Source organism: Astatotilapia calliptera, chromosome 6 (assembly GCF_900246225.1).
Source record: "Astatotilapia calliptera chromosome 6, fAstCal1.2, whole genome shotgun sequence".
NCBI lineage: Eukaryota > Metazoa > Chordata > Actinopteri > Cichliformes > Cichlidae > Astatotilapia > Astatotilapia calliptera.
The window spans coordinates 23,645,708-23,659,139 of record NC_039307.1 but is presented as its reverse complement, the minus strand read 5'-3'; the positions used below and the strand labels follow the sequence as shown (position 1 = coordinate 23,659,139).

Below are 13,432 nucleotides of genomic sequence, written 5' to 3'. Positions count from 1 at the left end.
AAAAACCCCCCAAAAACAAACAAGGTATATAAAAATATAAAAATATTGGACATGTGAAAATACGGCAGCTGCTGTGATCGTGTTTACTGTAAACAATGACTGTCTGTGGTTTGCTTTTGCTCCACACAAACAGTGTTTCTAAGGTGTTCAACACTCTTGTTAATCAATCCGAGCCTCCAGGGTGGCAAACTCATCCGCACATCCCACTTAAAATAAATTTGTGTATTCACCACTGATGTCCACACTTGTGCACATTTTCCTGTTGTAATCTCTTTTTTAAAAATAAAATAGTAGCTCCTATCATTTGCAGTCAGTGAATTTTTGTTGGTGTGATAAGGTGAGGTAATGACCTTTTTAAGGGACACAAACTAGGAAACTGCTGGACAAAAGTTTAAAAAGTCGCTCAATTTTCTAAGTGTTAAATTTGTCTCTTTAAAATGTTATCAGCGATTTGCAGACAGATAAATATAGATAAATGTTCACCTCCTTTTAGAAGCACAAGCAGGGCATAAAATTGAGTTATTCAAATATAGGTACTTAAGTCGAGTATTTAGCCTCTTAACGAGTTTGACCACCGGCTGCACTTATCGTGCAACTCCCCAGGAGACGCCGTTTTCCTCAAAACAAATTTACAGATTATAATCTGATTTAAAAGCTCTCGGGGAGACTGCTTGACCTTTAGCAACATCGAGGTCAGAGAAGCAGCTCGGGGCTCTTATTTCTTTCCTCCAGTTGTCTCCTCGAGATAAATACTGCACTCCAGAGGGACAGGATATTAGAATGCTTCAAAACACTGGCCACCTGGCACATCAATAGTACACCTCAAATCAATGTTTGACCGACGCTGCATTTAAATGAGAAAATCTAATCTCCGGTCCCTGAATGATTAAATTGGTTTCCATAGCATGGGGCAGCGCGGCAGAGAATGCGGGGTTATCAGCACCTACGCAGGCTGAAAGGTCAAGTCTGCCACTCAGAGCTAAGTAAAACGTCACGAGCTTATTGGAAAAATGGGAGTTCGGCAGACGCTTGAAAGTACAGTTTCATCTTGAAAGGTCTCGGAATCGCTTTTGTCAGATAAGTCTGTCTGAATGGTTGGCAGCGAAGTCTGCCTCGCTTGGATACCGTATCCTTTTACTTTCCTCCTCTTTGTTGCAGATTGAGACAAAGTAGACCCGTCTGGCCCAGGCAGACAGGAGCCACCTATAGCCCTGAAATACAGGATGAGTCATTTGGAACATTCCGGAAAGGATTTCAACACCCCCACCCCCCTCCCTCCCCCTTGTTTTTAATTACACACTATCCTATTCCCGTCTCAGGGCGTGAATTCCACAAGTATTTTCAAGCTGCTGGGATGCAGGTCAAGCTAACTGGGGAAGCTTTAATGCTTTTCAACGTGCCCAAAGTGTAAAGGCACAAAAACTCCAGACCTCCCCCACCCCCGCCCACTCTCATCCACCGACCAGCACACACACACGCAAACAAACAAACGCCTTCAAATAGCATTGGTTGCACTCAGTCGGTCCAAGTTATCTCAGGTCAGTAATTGAGATGTTATCTTCACAGGAGAGGATGCACTCCAGGGATCATTCAACACAGCTTCACCACTCATTTCCATTTGAGCTGAATCAGCCCCCGCGGTCCACCTCCTGCCCTGTGATTAAAGCACCTCACTATTGTCAGCTGATGCAAACCAGCTTCCGCTCCTGTGGCAGCTTTACAGCGCTGATGTTCTACTGTGGAGATTTGGCTGCAATAAACAGTGATTACGCTGACATCACTCAAGGCAGAGGTTCTCCTTCACTTAGTTTTCTTTAGGAAAGATGCGCACGTCAGCAGGCCCGTTGCTTAGTGGGTGGGGACAATATTTCCCGACTCTCCCTGCTTTCTTTGTGGTTTATCTTTCTATTTCAGTGCACTGCGAGGAACAGATAAGTCACGTCAAATGGCAAAACAACATCACGGTCAGAGTTACGAAAGCGGCTGCAAGCTTCGGTCGATAGCTCACCTTGATTGCAGGTTTTCCCAGTGAAACCAGGATGGCACTTGCACTTATTGGGTCCCACGCAGTCTCCATGCTTACAGCCAGGCTGGCACACAGCTGGTTAAAGGGGGATTCAGAAGGGAAGAGACAGATCAGCGCAGCGCCCTGGAAGACTACGTGTACCAGATCAGGATGACAAAGCACTTAATCCTACTGCTTTTTGACTTCCACAACCCCTTGGCTGTAAATTTACTCCCAAGTTACAGCAAAAAGACAGCGTGATGCCTCATTCATATAGGAAATGTGTGTGTTTCTCCTTGTGTGACAGTCATATTATCATTGACTAATGATAGTGGAAAAGCCATTTTCAGCTAACCACATAGTAGTTGTTTTTTTACTTTGCACAGTGCAGGATTCGGGAGAAGTTTTATTGTCCTTGCTGATATTAAATTATTTCCCACTGTAGAAAATAAATGAGACGTTTGACCTTTTTTACACCCGGCAAAATTTAGATTCTCGTGGCTTTAAAATGCAGCGCTGATATTTACTCTGGCATGCCGCCAACAAGGATTACCTAGGTGAATAATATTTCCCTCTTAGAGCGAAACTGAAACAATTAAGCACCAAAATAGCAGATTATAATTAGTTTCTCATTAAAGAGATCCTACATAGTGCGTGGATAGTTGATACTTTGATTGTGTACAGAGACGTGGAATTAGAGCTTCCCTGGCTCTGTTCTGTCTCAGTGAGCTGGAGGCTTGCCCTGCTTATCTTACTGCGCTTGCTGCAGCTTGCTGCTAAGCACTTCTGATACACCGAGTGTTACTAATTTTCATTAAAAGCTTCATTAATTATGTCATAATACAATACCATCAGAGGACTTAATTACCAGTGTGGCAGAAGAAGCAGTACACCCGAGTCTGTGAGTGTGCGTGTTTAGGGAGCGAGAGAGATGTTCTTTTGGATAGTATTCATCCCACCAGCCAGTCTGTTGTTTATCTGGAAGGATGTGATGGTATACTGAGCTTATTTGTGCTGATAAAGATGCAGGGCATGCTTGTTTTGGTGATGTCCTGCATACAGCACGGCAACCCCGCACTGAATCCAGCAAATAACCTGCATCAAGGAGGATTTACCTCTCGCCTTAACCAGTCCGATCTCTGACAGTTTTAGCTCAAACACAGCTTAACTGATTTCAGTTTGGTTGAATGGTCGGACAAAAGACCAAAGACGTCACATATATTTGTTTATGTATGTGTTTCTTCGGGTATCAGTGAGTATGTTTTTAAAAACAATCACAGAAGAAAGTGATCCCGAAATTCAGGTTTTGATAAAAATAAATTCCATGATAAATCTGGAATTTCCAAAGCTCAGTGGGAGACTGAAATACTTGTAGCTGTCTGTGATATTACAAGTTAAAAAAACTGGCAGATCAGCTGAATTTAGGTTAGCCTGTGCCACCATGCTGTGTTTCCTCTTTAAAATATAATGGAATAAAGTCCAGTGACTCTGGGTATTTGTATGTATATTTTAACATAAAATATCTTTTGATTGAAAATATCTAACTGCTCTCTGTTTCAAATGAGATAAATATAACTTCAGCGCACCGACTGACGCCTGATACAAACGTAGAAATGGTTGAAGACTCTCTCTAAGTGAAATCCATATGCTAAGAATTCAGTTACATCTTTCAGAATTTGCAGCTAACCTGGCCTATTCATAAAAAACAGTAACTTTAGTTACTCAGGTGCAGGAATTCAAAGAGAACAAGGTAATGATATGATTCCTTTAACTGATCTAGATAACTACTCACGACTCATTCCACTTTATTAGGCTCCGTGACTGAACAGAATGAAAAGCAATGTAAGCCAACTTTGAGCTTGTGATATGAGTCGGGTTGTTAACACACCGAGCAGTCAAAGTTCACATTTACAAATTAAAAGTGGCCCATTCTTGTTGGAGGACATGAAACGTGCTGCGCTCTTCCGGAAGCAGAAGTTTGTTAGACCGGTCTGGTCGGCGGATTAAAGGAAAGCAGCTACTGATGTCTTCGTTAGAGAGCAGCCAAGTGAATGCTCTGTGTTGTTACTCCCCTCCAAGGAGGAGGACTTGATTGGAAAGATCAGAGGCAACCATCAACAGGCTTTGCCTTTGAGGGTATTTTTAAGCCTCTGGCCTGGCAGAGAGATCAGGATAATGACCGGTGTTCATTAGCCACAGCAAAGGACAGGGAGCACTAAAAATGGCCCCACCAGCTGGAAGGCCAAACATAGTGAGTGTAATCCTCGTTCCTTGAACGCCATCAAAACACGTCAAGTGATGACACACTTTCACTTTGGTTTACATCAGCCATTCCTCCGGACTCAAGAGAATTGCTACTGATCCTTGTGTGGACTGTTTATGGCGAATAAGCCTCGTGTTAGTGTAACACATCGGTTCATCAACCTAACGTGGAAGTAATTACTAGCAAGTAAGGGATAACTTGCGGCTTGTTTCTTTTTGATTAATGACATATAAAGCCAACTGAGATCAGGAAAGGCAATTCTGAAAATTGAGACGCTACAAATAATACATATACAAATTTAATTTTGTATATGATCAAACTCTATCCGTTTGCCTAATAAGTTCACCGTTCCTATAAGGAGCATCTCACTCCGCTCAACCTTGGGATAATTGACTAGGCGATGCTGTGGTGAGAATCCTATTTATTAGGGAAATATAAACCCATCCAAAGTTCTTACACTGACAAGTTGCGGCACATGTTCTGTTAATAACGCTGCATCATAAATGCTTGAAGAGCCCTATTACTGATATCAAATTTAAGAAACATTATGGATTTAAGCTTTAAGGGGCTCATTAGTATTACAATGGATTGACCAGAGGGGTGTTTGAATATTAAAAAGTTACCAAAGAACTTGGGAAAAATTCCTGTTAGACACTGGGTTCAGCTGACACAGGGTCTGCAGAGTGCAAGCTGTGTGCGCAGAACTGAGGCCAGAGGGAAGGAGATGGTTACTGCCAAGGGGTGGAGAGGTGTTACTGGTTTTGGAAGCGGGTGTGGGCTTGGCTCTATAAATAAGTGAGTGAGCACAGGATTCAGAGGATGTGCCCCCAGCAGTACATGTCAAGCAAGATTATTTCAAGAAACATGTGGAGCTAACCTTGGGGCAGGCACCTTATCCCGACTACCCTGTGAGTTAAGGCGAAGAGAGCTGCAAAACAAATAGCCAAATAAACAAGATTGCAGGCATTGTTTAGTCTCTGGGGGAGCAAAAAAAAGGAAAACAAACAAACAAACAAACAAGCAAACAAACAGACATGATGTTAGAGGGCACAGTCTGGTCATTGGACAAGCAAACATTCCTGGAACACGCACACGGTCTGGAATCACACATATGACTTGTTGCCTCTGGGGACGTTTGGAATACATGATTAATAAAAGAATAACTAGAAAAACGAGTAAATGTCCTATTATTAAAGGAGGACATCGCTCTTATTTAAAGCGTTGAAGGTGGAAGCAGTGTTCCTTAACATGATGTGAAACAGCGAAATTATGGCTCCAAATGAAAAATACAAGACTGCACTGCAAAGATTATTCATTTTAAGTTCCTTTAAATCACTCAAGTGAACATGGTTCGCCTTCACCTCTAACAAGCAAACCCTTCTGCCTCGCTTTCACCTCAAACGGGCGAAAAGATGTATTTTTTTTTTAGCGGAGCCTTTACAGCCCGGCGATAATGAAAACAGCGAAGCAGACAAGGAAGCCACACAGACAACCCCGTTAAACGATCTTACTTAAACTGAGGTATCACTTTTCTCCTTTCACCGCTCGCTTGTTAGCTCACATTACCAATTCTAGGCTCCTGCCTTAATCCTGCGCGCACCATTTGAAGAAACAAAGACTGCACTCAATCAAACAAAATCCCGGCCTCAGTGAATCTGAAAACCCCGCAAGGACCTCGGAGGAAATTATAATGTGTGATCTATTTAATATGGAGATGATATTCAACCCACGCCTTTAAAATGCAGAGAAAATCAGAACACGTCTTCGAGCCTGGGAATTTCGTAGCGCTCGCAGGACTATCCGAGTTAATATAAAAAATGTTAGCACTTAATAATAAGCCCTGTGTAATTACGGTGCAATTTTCACAACAATTACCGTGTAATTTTACAGAAATCAAGGTGTAATTTTTTTCCTCCTAAAAAATACATGAGGGCCTGGCAACTGGAAGCTTTAAAGGAACGAAGAAACAAATTATTTTTTAAGTTATGGGCACTTTCTGGGGATTGTAAAAGAAAGGAAACAGAAATTATATCTGAATACGTTTTTATTTAATGAAGACTTTAATGGCATTTAGTGGTAAGTGAGAAATTAACTAGTATTATTTGGAGTGTGTGGTGTATTACAGTATCCCAGCCTCCATTTACTATGATATTTACCTTTTAACACTTTAACAGTGTTTTTTGAGTTGTTTTTTTCTTATCCACATATTAAGGGGCCTAATTTCAATATGACTGTAGATTCGAGCCCTGATAATATTATCAAGGCGAGCCAAGTGTGCTTATATTAGTACAGCACAGCTCTGCAAATACCCATCTTTATTCTCAATGACACATGTTCTCAGTGTAGGGTTAAGGATTCCTTTTGTATAAGAAACCTCTATTATGAACTATGGATTGAGAGTTTGAAGGGTCAAGCAAGCCATTGCCGGGTTGCAGTTTGAGAAGGCTTTCAGAGTGACCACAGCAGGTACTAAAACTCAGGTTTTAGCCTTTTCACAATTTCTCCTTTACATCTTTTTCTTACAAGTATGAGGCTTTGGAGAAGATCCAAATTACTGAAAAAAAGGAGATTATCCATGCAAATGTTCCTGTCTGTGCATTACATTTATGTGACTAATGATAACATTTGGCTAGGGTGTGATTATGTTCAGGCAATTAAATCATTTGATCAGTGAAAATGGAGTTTAGGTAGGGCACAGACCTCTGTCTGCTCTGTCCAGCCACTCAGATTTTACGCCCTCGTGGCTCATTCCCGCTGAATGCTTTAGCTGTCATGCAAAAATCATCGACAAAGAACTTCTCGAGCCAGTGAGACGGTTCCCATTGAACGCTTACAGACTGGGATGTGAAAATCTAGACACTGGGTGTATCGAAGCTGAACTCTCCATATTGATGAGTTTTTCGCACTGCGAAAGATGAGAGCTGGACTTTTATTTGTCTCATTCTTCCTGACACTGGCAATGACTTCCTGCCCTGACCTTGAATCCTAGCACTTGCATGAGCACGCAGAATTGTCCAGTACAAACTTCCCTCAAACAAATATAATAATGATGTTTTTTAACCATGAATATTTAAGTTTTAATGGAATTAGATTCGTATTTGATACAGATGCGAATCACCTGATAAAATCTTTGATGAATAACCGAAGACCGTGACTGACTGAGAGGACCGTGTGGTTACTGACGCAGCCGGGATCAACTTGTTAAAAAATGGCTTTTAAGCGTCGTCCTCAGTGAAACAGAAAGGGAGGCACTTTCATGTGACCAAAGTGAAATGCATTTCACTGGAAATGCAAATGTTCGAATGCTCACAGTGGCAGTGAAATGTTCGCGATGGCAGCTGGTTGGAATAAGTAGCTTCAAGTGTGGCTTTGCCTGCTGGATGGCCTGTCAGAACATTATGAGTGCAGCCTCAGTCTGCTATAAATCTAAAGCTCATCTCTCTCACACATGCCCCATCTGCCTGATTTTCTCACTTGTCTTCCCATCCTAACGTCTCACCTCCACTACAAGAGCAATCACCTCCAACTCCTTCCCCTTAAATCATTTCCTCTACACCCCAGGATTTTTACTTTTACTCCTTTTTCTCTTCTTTCCCGCACTTGGATCTAAGAGCTAAGAAAAAAAAGTCAGGGTTGATCCATTAAGTTTTTCATTCTTTGAGAGAAGTCGCGCAAACCGGCTGCTGAGCTCTGAGTCTGAAAAGCCACAATCCGATAGCTCCAGCCTAATCTCTTCCATCTCCACTAAAATTTACCAAGACCTGAAATCTGTGACGACTGCAACCCGTCACACACATGCAGAAAAAGGTACGCTCACATGCACACATCCATGATTACCCACAATTTCTTTCTGAAACCTTCCGCCTCCCTCCTCTTAGGTTTAAATCAGCACCTTACTGACTTGATGGAATGCTGATTGTAGTCTCAAGTGAATGGATTTGAGCTGTGCCCACTCAGGAGCATTGAAAGCATTAAGGCGAGCACTCACCGAGTGATTTAACTCACGGAACAGATACGGTTTTGTTGGGAAGGGAAAGTGGTAAAGCAGCAGCTTCATATGGTGGTTAAGTTCAAAATTAGCTGATATTTTTGGCCGAACATGGAACATGTGGGATTCCAGAGCAACAAAGAAGACATGCTCACACACTGCTGTTTGGCTGGTCAAGTAACCGATGCAAACAGGACTTTAATGTGACGTAACTGGTTTATTTAGGGTTTGAAGCTTCCGTGCTTCTGTAGTTATCTTCATATTCTTTACATCCTCAGCAAAAACAAATATCTATTTTTTAAATGGGAAGCTGTAAAGGCAGAGAGCCCAGTACAAATGCACTGGGAAGTACTGGGCACTGAGATGGCTCACTCCTGCCAGGATTACTGCTGAATTTGGCTCTGTGTTCAAACAAATACATTTGAAACAGTGGTGATTTTTCCTGTATCATTCCAGCACAGATTTTCTAGTTCAAGTGTCAAGGCCTTGGGAAAAGGTAGGAGGTGTTTTTGAACAAGGTCAGCTACAGTATAAAAACTATTTCAAATTCCAGCCGTGAAATCAAACCCCCTCAAGCTGCGAGTTTAGTTCCGTCCTCTAAACGATTATCATGACTTGCTCCAAGTGTTTATGTAAGAGCAACATTATCATATTTTGTTACTAATAGACGCAAAGAAAGAGGTGGATAAAAGAAAAGACCTTAGGTTAATCTGCCTAGGCTGCAAAGGAATACAAAAACAGTGCATTGATGAACTCAAGGAACACTGTTCGTGTTCTTTAGAACAAAAACTCTTTTACATGTAATGGGAGTGAAAAACAGCTGCTAAACTCAAAGGCTTAAAAATCTTTCAGATTAGCAATAATGGACCTTTGGACTCAACAAACAGCGTGTGGCATATTTTCTATTAAACAAACCAAAAAAAACACAAAATACAGTGAATAAAATTAGCATGGCATGGTGAGCTTCAACAAATGAGAAAACACATCAAAATATGGTAATTTAAGCAATGAGAAACACAAAATGAGTCAACTGTTGAGTGAATTAAACATTATTTCAAAAAGCAATAAATATGTGCCCAGTTAGAAACATCTCTTGGCCCTTTTCCACAGCAGGAACTTAACAATCTCAAGTTGTGTGAGGTCCTGCCTTTCCTTTCCACTTTATTTTACAAACATTGTAATGTTATTCTTTATTTGAAAATAAGGCATAATTTTGAAATATTATATGCCAATAAAAAGACAGCAATATATAAAAGAATTATGTTTATTTTCTTTCATTTTATACACAACCAAATGAAAATCAGGCTAAGTCTTTTAAATAAATATGTGTGTGTGTGTGGGGGGGGGGGAACCTAAACATATATTGAATATCAAAAATAAAAACTTGCCTTATGTTTGTTGTAATGTTGATTTAGTGTTTGTACCGCATCCGGTTCATTTCCAAAATTCGGATGAGATTAGAGAAATAAAAGCTTAGCTAGCAGCTAACATTGTAGCAAATACTGACATTGTTTCTTGCTAACATGGGTTTTCTTAGTTGAGAAGACTGTTGCTGCTAGGAATTCACACCCTGATATATTTAGATTTGTTTTTAAATGACAACGAGCTGATTTAAGGCAGATCCAATCAGTTTAGTTTTATGACATCTCCAGCACCACACAGGTTGCTAGTGGTGCAGCTAACTTAGCTTAGAGGAAGCTAACAGCAAAGTGTGAAATATTTCGAGGCATTTCACAACAACAGTTTTTATTTATATTTATTTATTTGTATATATTTGCATCGGTTTTTAATTTACTAGCAAACTACGATCGAGTAAGTTGATATGACTGAGAAGCTCAGATGAAGATGTTTTCTTTCCCTGACTTGCTCTCTCTGCGGTTATGTTCAGCAGAATGCGTCTTTAGAAGCCTTTGCTGAACGTATGGAGACGTAACATTTTGTTATTTCACTTCATCTGACTTTTGTAAGCTGAGCGTTGCCTGAAAAATTACTATTCTTCCTGACAGCTTATTAATTTATCATTATTAACTCAGCAGTGGCTTAAGCCAAGGTGACTGCATTGGATGAGAGCTGGAAGTAGCTGGATCGGTGCCTCCCTGATCACCGCTCACATATCTGTAACCAAAAACGTTAGTGTAGTTTCTCATAAAGCTGGACAACAGAAGGAAACCAAGGCCAGACAACTATGTCGCACAATTTCCGTTAGTATCATGTGATACATACTGGAAACAAAATGGATTTTCCCCCAATATAGAGATCCTTGGTGTTATCAGAATTTGATCCATTTGGTCATTAATTTGGGGGAATTCCAGAAGACCTGTATGCTCAAATTACCATTCAAATGGGCCAACACAAAGCTAGTGTGCAACCTCTCAGTAGTTCAGCTCAGCTCAGCAGAATCAGCCATATGTACATGCTGTATAGGCACCAATAATGTGAAAGCACGAAAAAGGCTGGACATAACATGAATGTAAACAGTAAGCTTTTGTAGTAATTAACGGGCAGCGTATTCATGTTAATACATGGATGAAATTGCTCCAGTTAGTTAAGAAACATCTAGAATCTTTAAAGATCATCATTAACACATTGTACCTCATGGGTTTCATCTCCAGGGCTTGAGCGTATACTTCTTCGTAATGGCCCATGTGAGGTCTTTTGCCCTGGCTTTTTGCTTATCTAAACTAGCCAGCTGTTGGCTTAGCACACACACAGGATGAGAGCGCTATTGATTTTCTCTTGGCAAGGAAGCGAATAAGCATACCCACTTCTCTAACCTTTTTAATAGCCGCTTGGTAAATTCTTGCCGTGGAAAAGGCCTGTTGATGTGTTACCCCTTTTCTTTTATTAAATGTCCACAGCAAAGCAGCAGGCGTACCATCAGAGCCACCAAGCCATGCAAAGGGTCTGATATTTGTGAGGCACCCAGCCAGTGTCTAAAATCCACTGGTATATTCACACATCCCTCAGTAGCATGGAGTAAATATGTTGATAATGTGAGATGAAGCATTCAGTGTTACACAATGACAGGACACATCCTCTGAATCCTGATGAGTCAAGTTATGTGCACCTGACAACACCATGGATTATGTTAACATCACTGTTTGTTTGGTTTTTTTTACTTGTTCATGCACTGCCGGCAAGCTTATGTTTGCACACTTGTAATCTATAATCAATCTCCTATCTCCCCTTTGAATGTGTCCACCTGCAGCTATAGTCTCGCTCATTAAGGCCACCCGCAGTGTGAATGTAAACCTCTGCCGCTCCACCAGCGATCATCATCAATCTTTACTCAAAGATTGTTCCAGGTGCAATGCTCCATTAGCTGCATGTGTTTCCGTTGAGACAATCTGCATGTGTATGTGTGTCTGCGCGTTTCCCCAAGCCTTTGCAGTATATCCACAGTTTAACAGCATCTATGACCTCTCCCTCCTCCCTCTAGCTTGAAACCCCGCAACCTTGTTAGCTCCCGTTTTGCTCCCCACCCTCCGAGCAGCACCAGCAGCGGGCACGGTGGCACTCACGCTGGCAGTGACCCCAGGAGCGACGAGTCCATCCCCAGCAGCAGTCCACACGGGCCCCATATCGACACAGGCCATTGGATGATGCCATCTGCCGTGGCCACCTGTGAGTGGATAACATAATAGGTTCACAGCCAATTAAAACACCTTAATGAAAAGCCTTTTTACATTGTTTGGAAGGGGAAGGGTGTGTGATTCAGAGCTTTCATGAGTCATTTTCCTGCTGCAAAGAAAAAGAACCAGAAGATACATTTAAAGACTATTTAAATAAAAAAAAGGCTTTTTAACCACTAGGTACAGTGAGCACTTATGGCAGTCATACTAATTGCAGGTACAGCAATGAAAATAGACACACACGAAACAAACGAGTACAGTTATGTTCACATCAGGTAGATTAAGCACTACTGCAAAATGCATGAATAATAACAAATAAAGAAAGCCGGGTCTTTCTTGATAGATTTTTTTCTAATGTTTAATTTCCTCATCTAAATGTAGAGCATGAAGATGGATAAGGTTTCTGAACAGATTTAAAACCCTTTATTATGATTTAAATTCATTAGGGCGAAAAATAAAACTGGCTTCGCTTGACTAATGTGGGGAGAAAAAAGTTTCAGTGCATAACAGCTCTTTGATTATGCATCAATCACAATCCTAAAACAGTCCACTTTAAGTGATGTCTATTTGTTTATTAATGTCAGAATGTGATGACAAATCTCATTTATTGAGGACTCCGGGGTGCTGTCTCTCAATTTCACTCCCTTTTTATAAAAATAAATCAGATACTCTGTTTGTGTAACACAAAGAAACAGCGGCAGCAAAAGAGTTACGTTTGAAAAGTGGTAAACAGAAAACATTTGCCACTTTGCTTCTCAAATATCTGAAGGGGGTGAAAGTGACAAGTGTCAGAAAGTCGAAGACTGACTTTTCACCGCTTCGCCATAGCAGATTATCTCCGAATCATGGAAACAAAACTGACAGCACATCAGCTCGTGTTGGTTTCGTTAATGTCAAACTGGAGACCTGTATTGAAAGCCTGCCAGGCCCGATTTGAATTTAGCCTTCAGTGCGTGCATCGCTACGCCGCTGACACGCACATCTGACAACACCACATTACTGCTGTGTTCACTTGGCTTTCGGGAGCTCCTGGAAAAGATTAGGGACTACGCGCTTCCGGTTGTCCTTGAAAATACAATATTTGCCTCCAAAATGGCAACTCCATGACACTTGAAGATGGTATTATCTCTGCTACACAGAGATGATAGGTAGGTATTAGTTCTTATACACATTCTAAAGTAGGTTATTTCCCCAAACACAACAGTTCCTCTATGAGAAATTAGAGCCGGATATTTTTGTTACACTCTGCTCCATTCTGTTCAGAGCAAGAAATAGCTTCTTGGCAGACCGCGTATGTGGATTACCTTTTTTATCTGTACGAGGGCCGACCACATATTTATGGCGAGAATAGAGTGAAGGAATGAGCCCATTTAAGGATACTGAAGAAAATCCAAGGCACATTCTTTAAGAGCCTGGCGCTCATATGCTACCTAAAATCTGAAACAATAATAAACGAATCAGTGGATAGGGAAGATTTGTTGCAGCTGACTGTTTTTTCCCTCTTTCTTCAAATAAAGATGACAATGTTTTTAACCAGTGGGACA

General features: G+C 41.1%; 1 protein-coding gene across 4 annotated transcripts in view; it reads right to left on the bottom strand.

Annotated features, from left to right (window-relative positions):
• npnta (nephronectin a) overlaps positions 1-13,432 on the bottom strand; it is a 57,274-nt gene that overhangs the window by 32,315 nt on the left and 11,527 nt on the right. For 2 of the 4 annotated variants that reach the window (XM_026171216.1, XM_026171214.1), the window contains exons 2-4: positions 11,778-11,878; positions 5,146-5,196; positions 2,009-2,101 (exon numbers count right to left, since the gene is read on the bottom strand). In XM_026171216.1, the coding sequence (XP_026027001.1) occupies positions 2,009-2,101; positions 5,146-5,196; positions 11,778-11,878 (245 nt within the window). The remainder of the gene's footprint in view (positions 1-2,008; positions 2,102-5,145; positions 5,197-11,777; positions 11,879-13,432) is intronic. The other 2 variants (XM_026171212.1, XM_026171215.1) reach the window with 1 other exon arrangement.